The following is a 21,421-nucleotide window of genomic DNA, read 5'->3' on the forward strand; positions in this document are numbered from 1 at the left end:
ACAGCCCTGACATTTGGTTTCATTTTCACAGGGCCTGTCTCCCTAGCATCATACTCCTGAACAGTGCCTCCTGCCCAGGATAATCCATAGAGATGACGTCATGAGCACGTCTTAGGCCTGCCTGTCACCTGAGCTTCTGCTGAAGGTGCTCATGAACCAGGGTGTCGGTCCAGAACTCAGCATCCCACCTGAACCACAGGTGATATGGTCAGACAAGATCACTGGTCTCCCTTGGGACCATGGGCCCCAGATCCACACTGTTGTTCAGTTTTTCCCTACACTGTGGTTTGAACGTGAAATGTCCCCCATAGGCTCATGTGTTTAAACACCTGGCTTTCAGCTGGTGCCACTGTTCGGGCAGGCAGGTGGGGATGGGGTGGAGCTCACTGGGGTCAGTGGGGGCAAGCTCCAGGCTAGCTTTCTGCTTCTGGAGTGTGGCGGTTGCAATGTGACCAGATGGCTTCCTGCCTGCTGCCATGCCTTCTGCATCATGCTGGAGTGTGTCTCCTCAGAGACTCTAACCCATGACAACCCCTCTGTTCCCTAAACCGCTTCCTGACAGGCATTTGGTCCCAGCAATGAAGAGTAACGGACGCAGCCAGTAAGATAACAGTGGATCTCCTGCAGTCCAGCGGGAGCCTATCAACAGCCACAGCTCCCCTTAGAGGTCCCAATTCCCAGAGTCTCCAGGTGCTCTGGGCCACAGGATGTCCTCTGCTTTCTTGGAGATACACTGGAGAAAGCCATGTGTACACACTCCCAGGCTAGCCTTGCTTACACTTGTCCTGAAAACACAGTGCTTTTTGGGGGGGGGGGGGAACATTCGGGAGACAAGTGAAAAGCTGCCATTACAAAGCTCTGACGACACTGCAGATAAGATCTGATCCCATCAGGTCAGAATCGAGGTAAAAGTTGGGGAAGGTGGAGGGTACTGAATTTGGACAGCACTGGATATTCTTCCACTGGAGGGTACCATGATGTCAAGGGCTTTAAAGTCACTCATGGAGCCCATCGCAAAGAAGAGGATTGGCAAGGAATAATACATACACTCTAAGCTTTCAAGGTGAACTCCCCCACTGTCACCAAAAGGAGACAGAATGCTCCCATCAGCCCGTCACTTACTCATCAGCCTACCCGGAGAGTGTTCGAGCAATGCAAGTCCCCACAGGGCAGCATGCGCCCCTCCTCAGCACCTGGTACTGTGTCATACCTCTGGCTTTTCACCTCACCTTTCCAATGCCTCCGTCCTGTGGGGCACCTCCTACCACATCAGTGACGGATGGATGAGAGAAATGGCCAGCGGTCACTGCGTAGCCTGAACAGGACGGGGAGAAAGCAAGGACACGCTTGAGAGAGGAGGTCAGATAAGGGGGGGAAATGCAGCAGAAGAAAACGTTTCCTAGCTGGTATCTACACAGCACGTTCCAGTTATTCTTAGGACATAGAACCTTCTGGAGGGCAAATGGCAGCTGCCAATCTTCTCATACTTAATACCGTTCTTCCAAAAACGCGTGCTCACAGGCACACTGTGGGGACTGTGCCTTCTTATGCTCCTACATGGAACAAGCAGGGTGCTTAATACTGCAAAATATTTCAATTTTCTCCCTCTCTCTCTCTCTCTCTCTCTCTCTCTCTCTCTCTCTCTCTCTCTCCATACAGACAAATTCAAATCCAACCTTTGTGACTCCAGAGAACCTGAGGTGAGAACCGGGTCATGTCCTCTTTAAGAGAAATGAAAGACACCCCTGATGGATGGACGCCTGGATGGATGGATGGGTGAGCAGATAGACAGGCAAAGAATCTGTGTTTGAAAAGAACCCAGAAACAACGGAAAACAATCATCTGGGCTGGATTTAACTGTCTCTTGTCTTCCCAGTAGCTAGCTGGCAGGCTGAAATCACACCTCTGCCCAGTCATTCAAGTGTTCTCATGACCCTCAACCTCCAATGCTGTGATTGTATGTTGGCTTTTGGGACACACGCCAGCTGCAACCACTTTAGCATGGCTATCTCTTGTGTCCCCACGTGGTTGGCCTCTCTCAACCCAAGGGTGATACCCACCCTCATCTACTCCTAGCTGAGCCCTGCAGCAGATAAGGACCTCTGCTCTGTCACAGAGAGAAACCACCGGTCCCGAAGTTCTCAGGACCTGTCTGCCCTCAAGCCTAAAGCCACCAGCCAGTTGTGTTTCTCTGGTGTTACATTCCTGACTCAGTGTTGTGTCCCTTCTATTCACCAGATATACAAGCCCCCCCCCCCCCGCTGGGGAATATGAGGTAAACCCCCACCGTCATGGTGCTCACAGCTTAGGGGGAGGTTTAGTCCCTGTAGCACACACCCTGGGGTTAGGGCTTCGGCACTTAGACCCCTGCATCAGAAACCATGGATTTGTAACTGCCTTCGTTACCTATAAGCTACTGAAAGCCTTTGCACCTCTTCACCTATGAACTGTAGATAGCGGTGCTTTATAAGGTTGTTTTAGAAGTTAGAAAAAAAAATTACACACCATGCCTGGCGCTGAGCAAATGCTTGGAAAGCGCTGGATTAAGGAGCCTGGTGAGGAAACACCTCAAAGTGTGCACAGTGCTGTTGGGTCTGTGCTGGTCGGCACAACAGCCATGTGGGAACGGCAAGTCCCCAACTCTGTGCGCCCGCTTACCAAGGCCTTCCGGAGGATTCTCTATGTGAAGGGAGGGGGGCCAGGACCCTCCCTTGACAGGCATGGAAGACATTATTTTGTCATTACTAACCTTCCTAAATTTGTTTTCGTTTTCAGTGCGCACAAAGCTTGGATTAGAGAATAGAGAATTGGTGCTGATACTCAAGCGAGAAGGCAGGCCATCTCTGTGTTTTGTTTTATTTTTGTTTATTTATTTGTTTCATCGAGACAAGTTTTTGCTAAGTAGCTCGAGTTGACCTAAACTTTGTGATCCTCTCTCTCTGCCTCCATGGTGCTGGGATTATAGGAATGAGCGACCACGCCCAGCTTCTCTATATTCTTAAATGAGCATGGCTGTTCCTCTCTTCGCTTTCTACTTCCTGCCTCCATTTTCCTTCCCTTCCTCTTTCCTTTCCTCCCCTTCCTTCCTTCTTTCCTTCCTTCCTTCTTTCCTCCTTCCCTTCCTCTTATTGAAAAAGAATCTCACTATGTAGTCCTGAATGCCCTCAGAGGTCCTAGAATCCACCATTACACCCAGCCCGGGACCATTTTTACCTGGTGGCTGCTAAATGTAACTATTACTATCTTCTTTCTAGACAATTAAAAGAACTGAAAAAAATCAGAGAACTTTCCAGAGCTGCTGAGTGAGGCTCAGCATTATGTTGCTCCCTGCCATGGAAATTGCTGGTTGTTACTGTTCCTACCAGTGGCCAGGAAGGAGACACATCACTCAACTGAGCTCTAGGGAAAGCCAGGATCCAGTCGTGTCTGACCATCTGATCAGCTGGCAAAACAAGGTGAGGAAATGTTTGCTCCGCTGGAGGCTCACCCATCCGATTTTAACAAAACCATCCAGTTTTGATGGCATTTCTTTTCTTTTTTTGAAATTAATTTATTTTAATTTATATGCCTTAGTGTTTTGCCTGCATGCATGTTTGTGTGAGGGTGTCAGATTTTGGAGTTACAGACAGTTGTGAGCTGCCATATGGTGCTGGGAATTGAACCTGGGTCCTTTGGAAGAGCAGCCAGTGGCTCTTAACCACTGAGCCATCTCTCCAGCCCTTGACTGCATTTCTTCCTTTGCTCTCCTCTCTACCACCCATGTAGGCAACTAGATGTTAAACAGCTCTAGTTGAAGTGTGACTAATTAGATTGATGAATGTAAACCTAACGACGAAGGCTTCTTTCTATGACTAAAGCAATAATCCGTGAGCTCGGGGAGATGGTGACCATTCACAGTTTACCGTATTTCCTGTGGACTCTCCAGCTACTCACCCAGGTAAGTGTACCTCTTGTTCATAATGGCTTCATCGTTCAGTTTTAAATACATATTGTCCGTGAGATTCAGCACCTTGAGTGTCCCCGCCCAATAATATGAGCCTGGGGCGCCCATGACCACCAGCTCCTGGGGAGAGAAATCCAAAGGCAAACAGAGAGGATTAGGTAATACACTGAGGGCCGCCGTCATGGCAAAGGAGAACGGAGAACTGAATTTGCAGTGCTCTTTACAGCAACGCCTATGGTACCAGGCCCTGGGCAACCTGCAGTCTATCCTGTAGCTAGGATTTCCAGGCCTAACAACGGAATTACTAAGCAAGGGTAGAGAATGAGTGACAGAGCAAGTCCCTGCTTTGGCCACCAACAAGGCTGCGAAGTCCCACCTAGCTTTACCCTAAGATAAAACACAGAACGGTGAGCGATTGATACTGTCCCTAAATCGCATGACTCCAGGGAACGGTGCTTGAGAACACAGCGACATCAAGCCTGCCATGGTGGCACACCTCTGTAATCCTAGCAGTTGGGACACAGAGGCGGGAGGATCAGGAACTCAGGGCCAGCCTTGGCTGCATAGAGAGTTCAAAGCTAACCTGAGCTGCATGAGTTGTCTGAATAAAAAACGCTGGCCAGTAAAATGGCTCAGTTGGTAAAAGGGGTCTTGTAAAAGCCTGACCATCCGAGGTCCAGCCCCAAAACCCACAGTGGAAGGAGAGACCTGACTCCTGAAAGTCATCTTCGACTACCAGATGTGTACTGTGGCAGGTACACCTGCATGCACATACACACACACTTATACATACACCAAGTGTGTGCATACGTATACACAGTGATAAATAAGTAACAATTTCAATATGGAAAGAAGGTCACTGGTTGTGTGAAAGCACAAGATATAAGATATAGAGAAAGAAACAACAAAAATAAAATTCACTCAGATAAAACAATGAAACCAAATAATTAAAAAAATTGAACACGCACATACATGGCGCACATATATATGTAGACACACAAGTAAGTCTTAAAAAAAAGAAAATAACTATATAGATAGATAGATAGATAGATGAGACATAGATATAGATATAGATATATCCGGAGACACAAGGCACTGAGAGACCACCTTGGGGCACACGAGCTTTTATTGAGATTATAAAATGTTTCAATGGCACATCTGGATGAACACACGGTTGCAGACCAGGAAATTGAGTCTCTGGGCGTTTAGGGCCCCTTCCTCACTAGACCAGAGAACTATGGGAGGCCATTTTCTCTTCTCTCCATCCTGTCCTCTCTACTGCCTTCCTTTCCTCCTTTGTGAGAACAGATAGCATCCGTGCTCACCAGGAAAAGGTGATGCAGTACACAGTTGCTCACCCGTCCGCTCGCTCCCCTCACACTGGTGTGAGAATGGAACCAGTTCTCACAGGGTATTTGAAAGATAAACCATGAGTTCATTAGAGGCCAGAGACTACTTTTTTCAAGCTTAAGAAGGAATTGTAACCAATGCCCAAGCACAAAGGGCACTGAGGGGGCATGAGTGATGCCATCAGGGCCTTTTGTGTATACAATTCTCCTCTTCTGAGCATCGGGAGAAGCCAGCAGAGGCTCTGCGGGGGCCCCTGGTGAGGGACATGCTGTTCTTCTCCGATTTAGAATCATCCAGAAGAAAAACTAAATAGAACCTAGTACCTTTCAAGTGTTACAAAGTATATAAACAAAGTAATCACATCCCTTAAAAGCCTTAAAAAGGGGCTTGGAGAGCCAGCTCAGTTTGCAAATCACTTGGCACAGAGGCATCAGTCCGATCCCTGACACCTACGGAAAAATCCTATAATGCCAGCCCTGGGGAGAAGGAGACAGGCTGGGGTTCACTGGTCAGCCAGCCTAATCAACAAACTCCAAGTTCAATTGAGAGACCCTGACTCAAAAAAATAAGGTGAATGGATCCTGAGGAACAACAGCCCATGAATCTGACTTTCGGCCTCTATGCACACACATGCACATACTACTAATAGCAATAAAATTTACAGAACTAAACCACAAAGACAAAACCCCCATTTTTCTTCCCCTCACACTATCTCATCTCAGTCCAAACTGGCAGGCTCAGCCAAAGATGTGACCTCCCGGCTAGATTCAAGGGAGCCTCTGCCTTCCTGAAAACCCTTGGTTTGGTTTTTGTTGTTGTTGTTGTTTGTTCTTTTTCCTATTTAGTAGGGGTGGTGGCTGGGTCCCTTTTGGTGCTAGTCACAAATGTCAGAAAAGTGTGATTGATTCTAAGCTCTTGTCATGCAAGGAACAGCCAATGGCAAGATCACACATAAATGCACACAGGCAAGAGTCACGGTTGCCTAAACCCAGTCCCTCAATAAACAGTATGGGCCTTCCCCAAGATGCCTTTAAGGTAGAGGATCACCCAGATGTGCCTGTAAGGAGCCCCCAGCTTTTGGTTGCTTTCCACCAGTGAGAACAGCATCTCCTATTAAATCTGAGCCAAGAAAAGCCCACCTGACAGCTCACGTGGTCCGCCCATGTCTTCTCTAGAAACTTGGAGTACATCACCTTTGCCATCCTAGTCTACAAAAATGGCTAAAGTAGTCCTTTATCCTCATGGACACAGGGTGTTCCTAACTAGGACAGGATTGATGACCTCGGGGACACTGACCCACAGGTCAGGCAGACAGCTCGGGTAGGAATACCCTGGCCCAACATGGCCAAATCCAGCAAGCTACAGCACACGGGCCACAGAGTGGGGAGGTCAATAGGAGGGCACAGGAGGGGAACTGGCCTGCCTGACCCTTTCAACTGTATTTCCTGTTCAGTTTTAGGCAGCTGAAGTTCCAGAAATGAGGGAGGCAGACAGTTCAAAGATCTGCTGTTTACAGGGGCCAAAGCCTGGGAACCAAAGCTGAGGCCGAGGACCGGGCACGCCCCGAGACAATGGCTGGAGTTGGGAAACTTTATGACAGGAGAGGCCTTCCCACTCGGCGGTGTTCATTCTCCATTCTGCTCTGGACACTCGGTCCCTACCTATCCGCAGAGCCCATGAGGCACATGACAAGCCACTGAGGTGTTCTCAGGCTTCCAAGTCCCTGCTCTTTCTCTGGTTACCCTTAGCTTGCACTGCTGCCTGGGCCTTTCTCACATGTCCCTGCCTCCTTCATCCTTTGAAAGCCCTCCATCTGTACATCTCTAGTGTCCCACCCTCTCCAATTTGCCAGCTGATGGGGCTAAAAAGACACCTCCCCAGATAGAATCCATGTCCCCCAGTTCCCAGTCAAGAGCTTAAAGAGTTCTGATTTCTGTCATGAATAAGCCTCTATCCTCAAGGGAAATATCTCCACAAGGCCCCGTGCTAAGTCAGCCCAAGCCCTAACTCTGCCTATGGGCAGCCCCTGTGTCCAAGAATATTCTAGAAGCAGCTCTATGAGTAGCCCAGTACTTCATACTTAGGAATGAAAATAGAATATACCAAAATTTAATTGTTGGACACCTCCAGATCCTATTGTATGTAACACGCTCTTGTGCACAGGGCACTCTGGGGCAATGCCACGGTGAGAATGTCATCTGTTCTGGCAGCAACCACAGCTATGGCTGGAGGCAGTGTGCAGGAGGAGGTTGGGAAATAGTTGAGGCTATAGAGACAGGAAGCCCCAGAAGGTTGAGGGAAGAACAGAGTTCAGGTTTCATCAAAAGCATATGGGAAGGCACGGGACGTCTGAGCCAGGAAGGCCATGATATCTTTGCTATATGTAGAAGGTGTTTCTGAGGCACTCCTGTTGGGAGGCCAGACTCGGGAAAAGATGACAAGGGCTCTGCAGTGTGGGGGGGAGGATGCAGAGAGAAAACGCATCTCAGCGATGGGCTGCAGACTCGTGGGATGGCATAGAGAGGGAGGTGGGAGGAGATTAGCATCTTAACTTCAACAGCTATGACAAATGGCAGTACCAATCCCAGGACCCAGCATGGAGCTCTGTGCAGACAAGGTAAGCCCATCCTTCTGACTTCTCAAAAGGACTCTTCTTAAGCATCCGTGCTTAAGAACTATGTAAATGTGACCAGTAAGTCTGTGATAAGTAAATCTGCTAAAGTAAATTTTATAATGCTTTAAATGCATTTGGTGTGTGTGTGTGTGTGTGTGTGTGTGTGTGTGTGTGTGTGTGTGTGTGTGTTGGGGCAAATCCACGGAGATTCTGGGGCACATGTATTGGTACAGAGAGGCAGGAAAAGGCATTGGTGTGAGTGGGGGAGGGGAGCCACTGAAGGCAGGGTCAGAAGCTAGGCAGCTGGAGTTCACTAGTTCGAGACTGCAGCCGGTGACAGTTTGCCTTTTCTTTGTTGCCTCTGGATAGATGCTACATTACCAACTGCTTTTCTCTTTGAAAACAGGGTGAACAATTCCACTCCTGACTCTGCCAAGATAGTCTTCAGAAAGCAAGCCCTCGGGCCAGAGAACGCTCCCTTTCATGCCCTCTCAATGTGCTGTATGCTTCTCCAGGACAGAAAGGCACGGGACCCTGTGAGTCCAGCCCTGCCCTGGGCAGTGATGTGGAACTGGGGCCTCTTCTTCCACGTAACAGGAGGCCATAGGGTCAGAATGTCACGTTTTACTTTGTAAAAGCCCTCAGGCTGCTGGGCAGAAAACATGTGGTACTACTTAAGGGAGGACCCAGGCTGCAGTGGGAAAAAAAAGAAAAAAGAAAAAGAAAAAAGCTACACAGAAGTGCCAGCTACATGACACTGTGAATTCATTAAAAGCCACTGATCTTCTAAGCTTTAGGATGGTTAAATGAAAGAATTTATACTACGTACATTTGATAATGATTTAAAAACAAACAAACAAAAAACCAGGGCCTGGGAAGATGGCTCAGCAGTTAAGAGTGCTTCCAGAGGACCTGAGTTTGGATCCGAACACCCACCCATGCCAAGCAGCCTCACAACCAACTGTAACTCCAGCTCCAGGGGATCTGATGCCCTCTTCTGGCCTCTGTGGATACCACGCTCACTTACATATACACATAATTTATAAATCTTTTCTAAAAACTTTAAGAACCATGGGAAACAATTCAGGGCCAGTGAGTCTGCAAGTGGTGCGGGTGACTTTTCTAGAAGCATTGTGGCCATCACCAGGTGAGGTGATGATACAAAACAAACAAACAAACAAAAACAAAACAAAACAAAAAACCAGTCATCTGGGATGTGTTCTAGGGGTTAAACAGGATTTAGATGAGTTTAAAGTGGAAAGGCACTTTTGATACTTGGCCTGAACAAAGTGCATGGGCCATGCTACTGCTTGCAAATCCAAGAGCGGTGACTAGAAGCCATAAAAATGCACAAACCTAGGGAAGATGCGCATCAAATAAGAAAGAAGTCCCTGGGGACTGCAACAGTTCAGTGCGTACACACACACTTGGCTCAAAGCTCGAAGACCTGAATTTGAGCCTGGAACACACAAGGCAGAAGGAGATAACTCACTCCTCAAAGTTGTCCCCTGACCTCCACACATGAGCCACAAGAAACCACACACACACACACACACACAGGCACATACATGAAATTAGAAAACCTCAAAGTTGTCCCCTGACCTCCACCCATGAGCCACGAGAAACCACCCATACACATAGGCACATATATAAAATTAGAAAATGTATTTGAAGTAGAGAAAATGGTACCTAAAAATGTCTTAGCAGTCAAAAATCACTCTGTTCTTGTCACCTGGGCACATCCAGAGCAGAGGCTTTCAGAATTCAAGGAATGGGAAGCCTGCTGTGTGTAAGATTGCATTTCTCTGCTAAGGAGGTGGATGTGGTGTGAGGTGACACCCAGGTGAGTGACATGTCTTCAAACTGCCATCAGCTGCCTCCACAGATCTCAGGTGAAGCCAACCTTTGTAGACATCTCCCCATGAGCCAGCCCAGCCCCCTCCACCCAAGGGGTCCCGGCTCAGCTGGTACTCCCCCCCACCCAAGGGGTCCCGGCTCGGCTGGTACTCCCCTCCACCCAAGGGGTCCTGGCTCGGCTGGTACCCTTCATCAGGTTTAAATAATGCCCCCTGGCAGAAAGACCAGATTCTTCTTATTCAGCGTTGGGCTACCTGGGACATGGGGAATCCCATCTCCAGGGTACACCCCAACCACAAAATGGAAAGGACCAAACCCCGAGAAGGGAAAGGAAATAAACGCCACGTGGCTGACACCCACCTCCGTGAAGAAGCCTGCTATCCCGGCCTGGCAGGAGCCGTGTTCCTCTCCATATTTCTTCTTATACTCTGGAGGGAGGGGGAGAAAAGCAGAGCACAGCCATGTCAGTATGTGCGGACCTGGCCACTTCTCCCATGCCTCTGTGGGCTGGGCCCGGGGACACTGTCCAGGCTGAGGCACAGGAAGAAAGGTCTCAGGACTCCAAGATCCCAAATACCCAGGCTCTGCAGCCATCAGGTAGCCTGGCTGCCAAGTGCCTCACAGGATCACCTCCGCTCATGAGGAGAAAGAGGAGTGACAGGCACAGTCATTAGCCAGGAGGCTGGTGGCAATTACTCCATTGACTTCAGAGAGGGCTACGGTCCCTAGAGGGCCCAGGGAGTTAAAAATGGGATTTAGAAATGGACAGTCCCCTGGAAGGAGGCCAACCCTCCCAGAGTCACTCTGCACAGGCCCCTGCGGTCTGCGTTCTCCTGGGCAACCAGACTCCATCCATCCACCTGTGGGCTGAGGAAAAGGGGACTCGCCCACCAGGTAGCCACTTTAGATATGTGCACAGCTAGAGTATATTGACACCTCACCTGCCTCAAGTGCAAGAAACACGGAGAGCTCCAGGGGCCAAGAGGAAGCTGAGCCAGGGCTGGAGAATGAGCTGATGGGTAAAATGCTAGGCAGGCAGGACCTAGGTTCAGGCCCCAGAAGCGATGTTTGCAAAAAAGTGGAGCATGCGAACCCTTGTAATCCCAGCGCTGGGAGGCCGGCACAGGAGCACCCTTGATGCCTGCTTGGATGGTGAGATGCAATGCCTCAAAAACCACGGTTGGTGGCATCTGACTTCTGCCTTCCACGTGCAGGAGAGCACCCATGTGCCCACGCTAACATATATAAGCACAATTGAACATAGGGGGGACGCATTTGCTGCTGTTTTTCTGTGAAGTCATGCAGGAAGTGAGGGAGGCCACCTGAGGGTCGTTTATCAGGCTCCAGGCTTTGCCCCTTCCTCCTCATCATTGCACTGGTTCTCCTGCCCCTCAAAACTCGTCTCCCCATCCGTCAACAGCCAAGGAGACCAATACTTCACCAAGAGGTGAAGTGAACCACCAAGGGTCACACAGCTACTTAGGACACACATTCTGTGGTCTAACGGAGGTTTCACAAAGTGAGTGATTTTACAAGGTCAAAAGGTTGACTGCCTGACGTCACCCCGGGAGTGAAAAGGAGTACAGACATGAGAGGGCCCTCAAGTCTTTCCGATGGCATGGCAGCAATCCTTCTGGAGACATCCAGGGCTGGGGCTGCCCAGGAAGTAACCTAGCAAGCCCCGCACTGTCCCCAGGGCTCTCTCAGCGATTCTCTAGTACAGTGGAATTATTTTGTGAAAGACACTAAACAAATAATGCAGAGGAACAATGAAGCTGTGATTGCAACAGGGCGCTGCTTCCTGAGGCTCCGAGTGTGTGCTCCAGGCGGGGCGGGGAAAGGGGTTCTGGGGAGACAGAGGGAGAACACACTACAGAGCCTGAGGTTTCCGGTAAATTGTCATTAATCCAGACTAAATTACAACAGAATGTTATTTGAGTTAATCCTCTCCTCTGAGAGGGCTAAAATCAGTGCCCTCTGCCTTGTCCAGCCACTATGAGGAAGACTCCCTGGCTGCCAGAAGCAGCCCAGGGTCTTACGGTAGAGGCTGAGGGTGGAAGACACAGGCAAAGGAATAAGTCCTCCATTCATCCCATTGCAGGTCACAAGAATGATACAAAGTGAAGCTGCCTCTCACCTCAAATAGGACAATGAGGGCCTAGGGAGATGGCTCAGCAGTTAAGGCCCGCTGCTGCTCTTCCAGAAGAACTGAGTGTGATTCCCATCACCCATGTTAGCAGCTCACAGCTACCTGTAACTATAGCTCTAGGGGAGCACATCCTCCTCTGGCACATGCACACGTGTCTAGGACAGGCAAGGCTACACAGAGAAACACTGTCTCAAAAAACCTTAAAAAAAAAAAAAAAAAAAAAAGGTCAAAATGCCCAGCTTAAGCTGTTATACATAAAGCGTGGAATGCAAGGTAGATGGTTTCACCCTACAGACTCTAAAGCTAAGCAAACCCCTGTAATCCTTGTATGTATGCATGTGTGTGCACCTGTTTGGATGCAGGATAACACACAGGTGCACATGTGAGGATGTGTGTGAAGGCCAGAGGACAACCTCCAGTATCCTCTTTAAAAAGCCTTCCACCTTTGTTTTTTGTTGTTGTTGTTTTGTTTTGTTTTGTTTGTTTGTTTGCTTGGTTGGTTGGTTGGTTTTTTGTTTTTGGCACAACCTCTCATTGAACTTCAAGTTCACCACCTAGGCAAGGCTGGCTGGCCAGGGATTGAGACTCAGAATCTCCCCCCCCACCCCCAGTGTTGAGATGACAAGCCCAAACCACCACATCCACTTTTTATGGGCACGCTGGCGGTGGAACTTGGTTTCTCACGCATGCAGGCCATGCGCTTTACAGACCGAGCATCTCCCCAGCCCTGCAACCATCAAGGAAACTCACACTTTAAGAGTCCAATGAGACCATCTGCCTGACATAGTTCAGCCTTGTAAATTTGACACAATAGCAATTATGTGCCAATGTTATAGCTTTTAAAGCACGCAGACTCTCTTTATGGTTGAGACACTAAAGACCGTTCACAGAGAAGTGTTCACCATGCCCCCCATCAACCTCCTTCCAAACTGTGAGGGTGCTCCCTACCCTGGGGGCCAAGGTTGCTAAGATGGACCCATCCTGGCCCAGGCCAATGTCCTACAGGGGAAGTCGTCACTAGCACTCCAGCCTCGGGTAGCAAGAGGCTCTGTTTGGAGGCCAGCTCCCATTTCTCCAAGCTGGCACTGCCCTACTGCAGGGCTGAGGGCGTGGGACGCACCAGCAATAGCTTAGACATTGCTAAAGTTACCAGGTCTAGACCTGCCTTCCCTGGAAGCTCCAAAGAGAGCATGAATGTGGTGGCCTTGCCTGGACCCCACTACCCAGAAATCATTGCTAGAGGACAGGCCACATCCCAGCCTCCTAGAAACCTCTCTGTCTTTGCCATAAACTCTCTCAAGGTAAAGCAGGACTGTGTCTTTTCCTTTGGCCTCTTGCCCCACCCTGACCACACCCACGCAGGAGCAATGGTGACCTGGTTACTCTATTCTAGGAAGGGCCAGCTTCCTTGCTGTCATAGGAATCCACAGCCTTCCAGATGTCCCCTCAGCTTCTCTCCCAGCTGACTTAGCAGGCCACCACAAGTGATATACTTCCCAGCTCAGAAATGGTGAGTTTATTTGCCTAAGTGTCCTAACGCCAGGCTGGTATCACTTACCCTGCTGCATCTGACTGTGCTGTGTTGTCTGGTCACACACGTACACCGACTAGAGACCCAGGTAGAAATGCCCAAGGGACAGGCATGGTTGCCCCCCCTGCCACAAAGGTCCTGAAGTCTGTAATCTCTCTGCACCCTTCCCACCTCCAACCAGTCAGGCTCCCTGAATGTTATTTGGCATGACTGGAAAAGACTTTGTGCTCCACGTACTGAGAATCATACGTTCCAGAGCCTGTGCTGCCACTAACCCAAGACCCAAGGACATGAAAGGGTGTGGTGAGACGGGCGAAAGGCCCACAGCACAGCTCTTTCTGCGCTTTCCATACTGCGTCTACCTGGGGCAACTCTGCACTCTTTGTAGATTTTAGGGGAAGCAGGACAGAGCATCCACCTGGTCAATCCACGCCCACCCCTGCCGTGACCATCATTGACTGTCTCTGAAGACCTGAGAGCAGTCACACAGTGCAGACGGGCTAGCCCACCCAAAGGCTACAGCAGTGGGAAGTCACCACACCTGTGCTCATGGCCCCTGAGCCAAGCGAAGCTCTGGGAATCAGGGCGCAAGCAGTTTTACTGTAGGACCCGGAGCACCTGTCTGTCTCTGGGCTCAGCAGTATCAAGCCATGGGGGCTTGAACCCCTACTAGTAGGCCCAGGTACCCCGCTCCTTTTCAGTACAACAACAAAACTGAGACACAACATCATAGGAGCTGGGGATGACGTTCTGTCAGTAGAGTGCCCGTGTGCATTGGAAAGGCCTGGGTTCCTCGTGAACGACATGGTAGTACACATGCCTGCAATCCTAACATTCATGCACTGGAGGCAGCAGGGTCAAGAGTTCAAGGTCATTCTGAGCAACATGAGACACTGCGTCTATACTAAAATTTAGAATGCACACCTTGCGGATCCTCAGGGTCTAGCACAGAGAGGGTTTATGCTATTATATTCAAATACTTAAAAACATCTTTCAAATCAAAACCTAACCACTCGATTCTGCTGAGCTAGACTTGAATCGGAGGAATGAACGCTCTATGCACAAAGCCATGGGAGAGGGCTGGGTAGAGCCAGGGGCAAGGGGCTGACCCAAGTACAGCAGGCCCAAGAAACGTAAGTCCCACCCCTGTCTCCATTAAGCAGTCCAGGAAGCACAGGGTGGAGGGACCTGACGGGAACTGGGGGTGACCTCCAGCCTCTTGTGACCCGAGGAAGACCCTTTTCTGCACAAACACAAAGGCAGTGAGCCCAGCTGCCCCTGGCCTTGCTTAGTTAGTCTCTGGCAGTCGCCACAGTCATGGCCACCCAGAGAGGACTGCAAAGTCCTGGAGCCTTCCCAGTTACAGAACAAAACATTTATCCACCTCAAAGACACAGGAGAGGAGCAGGCTCTGTGACAGCAGCTTGCCCGGCTGTTTGACCCAGGGAAACTGAAGCCATTGAGCAAAGGCGAACTAAGAAAGAGGAAGCAGGGCCATCTCTCTCTACTGTGGACAGGTTGATATGCTTGGCTAGCGTCACACACTAACGCATTAAGTCCTGGCCTCGTCCCTCCAACGTGACACAGTTTCCCTGGGTTTAGCTGCTTGTTTTACAAATCCTGCCTAAACAGAAGGAGATGCCGAGAGGAAGAGAAACACTGGCTTCTAATACCTGCTGTCTGCCCCAAATCTAGTGGATTGTAGTTGACATTAGAAAGCCACTGACCTGGATGCTGGGGTGAGCACTTAGGCAGGCTGGCACAGAACAGTGGCACACACATTCTTCGTAAGAATCTCACTTCCAATTGCATGCCGGAGAAATGTGATTTTCCAAAGCCAATGGCTTTTTCTTGTGTGTGTACTAATTACAGAACATTTTGGATTTTATAAAGACAATTGTTTTGGGGTATATCATGTACTTTGACATATTCATTTCCCCACCATTTCCTTCCGTTAGCCTCCCCTCCCTTTCCCCTCACTAATCTCCTCCCTTTTGTCTCTTAGGCTTTCAGATAATATTTAATCCTGTATATAACTCTGTGTGTGTGTGTGTGTGAGAGAGAGAGAGAGAGAGAGAGAGAGAGAGAGAGAGAGAGAGAGAGAGAGAGAGACAGAGACACAGAGACACAGAGACACAGAGAGAGAGACAGAGAGAGAGACAGAGAGAGAGAGACAGAGAGAGAGAGACAGAGAGAGAGCTCAAGGAATGATAAGTGCTTTGAAAGTTGAATATTAAAGCAATGGTTTAGGAATTAATATTTATAGGTATACAGTACATATGTGCTTTTTTTGTATCTATAAGAAATTCTAGGACCCACTTTGTGTGTGACGAAACACTGGGCCAAAACAGCTTGAGGAGATGGTGGTTTATTTAATCTTACAGCTCCCAATCCTTCACCGAGGGAAGCCGAGGCAGGGACCCAAGACAGAGAGCATGGAGGAGAGCTGCTGGCTGCCTTGCTTCCCTGGCTTGCTAGGGGATCTTTCCTTCACAGGCCAGGACACCTGCCCACAGGTAGCTGGACACACACCCCCCCCCCCCCGCGCTCGCGTCCATCAGCAACCAAGAAAATGCCCCCCACAGATTTGTCCACAGGGCTGTCTGGCAGATACAATACCGCAATCAAGATTCTTTCCTCCTAGTTACATCTAGGCTTGTGCTCACTCGACAGAAACTAACCATGGCAGCCCACACGTGAGACAAAGTGTGCTATTTGCCTTTGTAAGCTCTGGCTTCTCTCTCTCTCTCAATATGATGATCTAGGGCTCCAGCCACTTTGTGATAAGTGACAGAATTTCACTTTTTAATGGCCCAACTCATATATATGCATGCATGTATATATCCATATATGTATGTTTATCAAAACTTTCTGTATATATTCTTTTTTTATTGGCATCTAGTCTGTCTTATACCTTGGCTGTTTGAATATTGCCACAATGAACATGGATATGAAGATGATATCCCTGTGGGATGCTGACTTAGAGTCTTTCATGTATATAGAAAGGAATAGGGTAGCCTGCTCTTCATACGCGAGTTCTATTTGTAGCAAGCTGATGTGTAGGTGTGCATGTGTGTACAAGATGCCTCTGTCCATGCATGCACATGTGGAGACCAAAGGTTTACTTTAGATGTCTTCTTCCATCACCTTCTACTCTTTTTTTTTTTTTTTTACAAGATCTCTTAATGGAGCCAGCTATTATCGACATGGCTCACATGGCTGCTGAGCCCCCAACCCCAGCACTGGGGTTACGCACATGTACCACTTTCCCTTGGCCTTTACATGGATGCTGAGGATCTGAAGTCAGCTCATGTTCACACAGTAATAAGCACATTAACTTCAGAGCCATCTTCTGCTGCCAAAACTGTTTCTCCAGTTGTTCGGCTCAGCTAGAAAATAAAGTATCTGGGAAAATGGTTTTATAGCCTTCAGTTATTTCCAAACATCAGCAAGGAGTGATAAATCTTTCAGTAACTGAAAATAAAGCAAAATTTAGGAGTTCCTGCTTATCAGTGGATGGGTCTTCAGTAGTAAAATGAGCATTTACCTCCCCCAGAAGGAAGAGAAGATAAGCTACCTCCCGTTCTGATGGACTTCCGCCTAAGTGGGAAATAAAGAGCAATGCTATAAATATCGAGGTTAGAGAGGAAGAGGGAAAAACTTATCTAAACAATTCCTGAGGAGGCTGTGGCAAGTCCTGAAAGCCAACTGCATAAAGCAATCCAGCAAGAAGGAAACTTGAAGGGGAGAAAAGATCTATAGAGAATATTTAATAGCTTTAACCTTTTGCGTTCATTTTACAGGTCAGGGCGCCACTGTTCATAGCCAGCAGTTCACATAAAGCCACCCAGCTCTTTAGCCTCAGTCAGCACTGAAGGGCAGGGCTGCTGGTGTCTCGCCGACTTCTACCACCTCTCGTGGTTGTTCTTCCAAAGAAAGGTTTACTATCACGGGCAAATGAGTTGTTTAACGGGTGGTATATGGCTACAGCAAAGTATTATTCTGCCTCAAAATGGGAAGAAATTTGATACATTCTGCTACATGAAATGTACCCTGAGGAAAGTGGCATAAGTGAAGTTAGCAAGCCACATATTTGTGTACACATCAGATGATTGCACTTGTATCCAGAGTAAGCAAATTCATGGGGGAAAATGGTCTGGTGCTCGCCAGTGGCTGGGGGAAAAAGAGAGTGTTGACTGGGGACGGGAACAACCCCATCCTTCAGATGGGGACCATGAACGGGTTCAGGAAGAGGTGGTAGGAACAGTAGCCCAGTGTCAATGAGAATGTCGTACTTCAAAAATGGTTACAATGTTAACTGCTATGTATATTTTTGACAATAAAAATGGCAGGGAAAGGGGACTGGAGAGGTGACTCAGGTAAAGAGCAGACATTGACTGCTCTTGCAAAGAGAACTGAAATTAGTTCCAGTTCCAGAAGACCCAATGCCCCCTTCTGGCCACCACGAGCACTGCACTCATATGCATATGCCTACCTACATACACACATACAATTAAAACTAAATAGTCTTTAATTACACACACAAAAAAATAGAATTTTTAACCTATTAGTACTTGCTTCCACTCAGGATCTAGTGAGTGAGATTCTGCCTCCTGTCACTCATGAAACAAGCATAGTAATAAAATGTGACAGCCGAACTATCCAAACTAAATGTGGGCAATCAAGATAGACCCAGGCTGCAAAGCAGACTTTCCTCTGGTTTCTCCCATCAGGTTAAGGCTGTCTGTCTTCAGTGGCTGCATGGCCTGCCCTTATATCTAACATGCAAAATCAAACAAACAAGAAACCTGAAGTATGATCCTAAAATTCTGTAGCCTAATGTCCTGAAAAGTCATCAGATTCATAGCATAAACATTGGAGATCTTTCCTTGTGGTGGTTCAAAGTCCCATTGCTCACAAAGGAACCAGCACTCCAACAGAAACGGGCCATAGAGGGAAAGCAACGCACCCTTAGTAAGACCTTCATTGACTCTCCCTGAACCCCAATTTTCTCACCTCCACAACTTGGATACAAACACGGACCATGGGCAGGCAGCATGACACATGGCCGTAATTGTAGATAGAGCCCAGGAGGCAAAGCCGGGAGACCACCACAGGTCCAAAGCCAGCCCAGCCTGGAACAGTAAGTCCCAGGGCAGCCAGGGCTTGATAGCAGAACAAGAAAAACGCTGACCCCCAAAATGATGTCATCCTAAGTATGATCACAAATTCAAGTGCCTATCCCAATTCCCACACCTGATAGGCACTTAATAGTGTCAGGCGAGTTCTGATCCGGGTGTTTCTCAGAGAGCAGTCCTCAAAATGCTCAGCCACACAGACAGGCATGTTTACAAGAGACGGGAAAAATGTGAGCGTCTATGTGTTAGAAGGTGCAGTTTAAACGGTAATGCACACAATGCGTGGAAACTTATCTGAGGTATAGGGTCCACTTATGCCCCAAAGGTCATGGCTCCAAGAAGAAACTCAGACTCTCAGGAATCCCAGGGCCATTTTCAGAGACCTCTGACTTTTTCCTTTCAGCCCTGGCTGCCGCACATGTGCACACATGTGTGTGTATGTGTGTGTGTGTATGTGTATGTGTGTATGTGTGAATGTGTATGCATCCGTGTGTGCATGTGTGTGTGAACATGCATGTGTATGTGTGCACCCATGTGTGTGTGCACTAATATGTGTGTGCGTATGTGTGTGAATGTGTGTGCACCCATGTGTGTGCATGTGTGTGTGAATATGCATGTGTGTGTGTGAATGTGCATGTGTATGTGTGTACCCATGTGTGTGTGTGCTGATATGTGTGTGAATGTGTGTGCACCCATGTGTGCACATGTGTGTGTGAATGTGCATGTGTGTGTGCACCCATGTATGTGTGTGTGCACTGATATGTGTGTGTGCGTGTGTTCATGCCCATACGCATGTGCACTCACGCACGTGGGGATGAGATGTTAGCACCAGGTCTTCCTCATTCGCCTTTCCCCTTATTCTGAGAGAGTTCTCTCACTGAACCTGGAGCTCTCCAGTTCACCTAGGCTATCGCCACTGAGGGGTGAGGCCCAGTGAAAGCCTGGGCTCTGGGGATTGAGTGAGTGAGGTCCTCACGCCCACGCGGCAAGCACTTTACCAACAGAGCCACCTCTCCCGCCCCAGGACCCTCTTCTTAACTGAACAAAATATAGAATAGCATCCCACTATTCAATTCACCATACTCATTTAAGTGAGGTAATGTTTGCAAACGCTCTTTGGAAGGCAGAAAGCCCTGCGCAAAAGCTGGGCTCATTACTTAAGAAAAGTGGATGGCGCTTCTTCTTGAATTGTTAAATTCGTTATAAAACAAAACAAAACAAAAAAGGCAGATCCAAACCTCGACTTCTTTTGATTTATAAATGGATCAGGATTGATTTTTATCCCCTCTGGGGTCCTGGCCTTCAGCATTAAGAAGAGAAAGAAAGGTTTTCACAAGCGAATGCCTCGGTCTGGTTCTTACCCTGGGAATGAGCACTGCCGTGAGAAATGCACAGGAGAAACAAAAGGCCAGCTGCTCTGAGAATTGAAATCAATATTATAGCGCAACAAAACGTGATCAATTCAGACCCCTTCACATTTGCACACAACATCAGACCCTTTACCACAACTGGGGCAGAGAGCTCAGCAAATAGATTACAAAAATAAGATCTTCAAAGCTACTTAAGAAAATATAATCCAGGCGTGGTGGCGCATGCCTGTAGTTCCAGCAACTGGGAGGCTGAGGCAACAGGACAGAGAATTTAAGACCAGTCCCAGCTTCCCAGTGACACCTGACTCCACAGACAGTCACAAACCTTTCAAGGCTCTTCAGACCTTTAGTTATCAATTCACTAAAAACACATCTGCTGGTTACCTCCTGAGACAATTTAAGAACATCACAGAACTTGAAAGCTAATCAGAAATTTCTCATTTATTGAGCTTACAGGGTATTAGGCACTTAAAACACCCCAAAACCCTCATCAAGAGGTACTGATCACCCCAATTTATAGGTGAGGACACAGAGACATTTCAAGCTTGTGCAGAGTCATGTCATCAAAACGGAGAAGACACTTTGAAGCCTGTGAATATTTGGTAGCACCACATCCTAAAATATAGTTGTACCATACTAACTACCTGTCTTTAAAAAGCAAACAAACAAACAAACAACCCCTACATGTGCACAGGCTACTACATACATGTGGAGGTCAAAGGGGATCAATTCTCTCCTACCACGTGGGGCCTGGTGCTGGGCAGCAAGTGCCTTTACCAGCTGAGCAACTCCCTGGCCTTCTCACCGCACCGCTCAGTCAGCGAACATTTTTTTTTTCTAATTTTACCAGGCTGCTCTCAAGTCACCCCAGACTCATGAGATATATTTTTTCCCCATCACAATAAAAGATGAGTTGTTTACAGTCTCTGGCTGAGTTCTGGCTTCTCGCCTTGGTGGGTTGAAGGATAAAGGATAAAAGAAGTGTCTGTATTTGTTTTTTATCACATGTACTGACTTAAGTTTCGGGAGACTTAAAATACCCTGGTGTGGTAGCTGGAGACGTAACTCAGGGGATCTGATACCTCTGACCTCCAGCCTACGGGGGCGCCTGCACTCACGCGCACACACCCTCACAAAGGCATACACATGATTAAAAATAAAAATAAATCATTAAAAAAAAACCATTCTAGTGTATTAAAGTCACCAGTGTTCGATGGAGCTCACTTTATTTCTCATAGTCTCCCCAGGTCATGCCCGCCGTGCCCCCTGTGTTGTTATCTTCCTCCACATTCTGACAGAGACAACGTATGAACATAATGATGCTGTCCTCGTGTGAGACAAACGTGAACGTGGCATGTTGCTGAAGGGATGCACTGCGAATTTATCTTACTTTATGTCCTAGTCTGTTTTATTTCCAATTCCTTCTGTATTTCCTGGTCCCAACAGCATGTTCTGGCAGCCTCTCCCAT

At 48.1% G+C, this 21,421-nt stretch overlaps 1 protein-coding gene across 2 annotated transcripts in view; it reads right to left on the bottom strand.

Annotated features, from left to right (window-relative positions):
- Positions 1 to 21,421, bottom strand: part of ITGA9 (integrin subunit alpha 9) — a 316,744-nt gene that overhangs the window by 265,816 nt on the left and 29,507 nt on the right. For both annotated transcript variants that reach the window (XM_084754233.1, XM_084754234.1), the window contains exons 5-7: positions 10,125 to 10,192; positions 3,934 to 4,063; positions 1,230 to 1,315 (exon numbers count right to left, since the gene is read on the bottom strand). In XM_084754233.1, coding sequence (XP_084610359.1) covers positions 1,230 to 1,315; positions 3,934 to 4,063; positions 10,125 to 10,192 — 284 coding nt within the window. The remainder of the gene's footprint in view (positions 1 to 1,229; positions 1,316 to 3,933; positions 4,064 to 10,124; positions 10,193 to 21,421) is intronic.

The sequence above is a fragment of the Acomys minous genome, assembly GCF_964271855.1.
Source record: "Acomys minous genome assembly, chromosome: 13".
NCBI classification, from domain to species: domain Eukaryota; kingdom Metazoa; phylum Chordata; class Mammalia; order Rodentia; family Muridae; genus Acomys; species Acomys minous.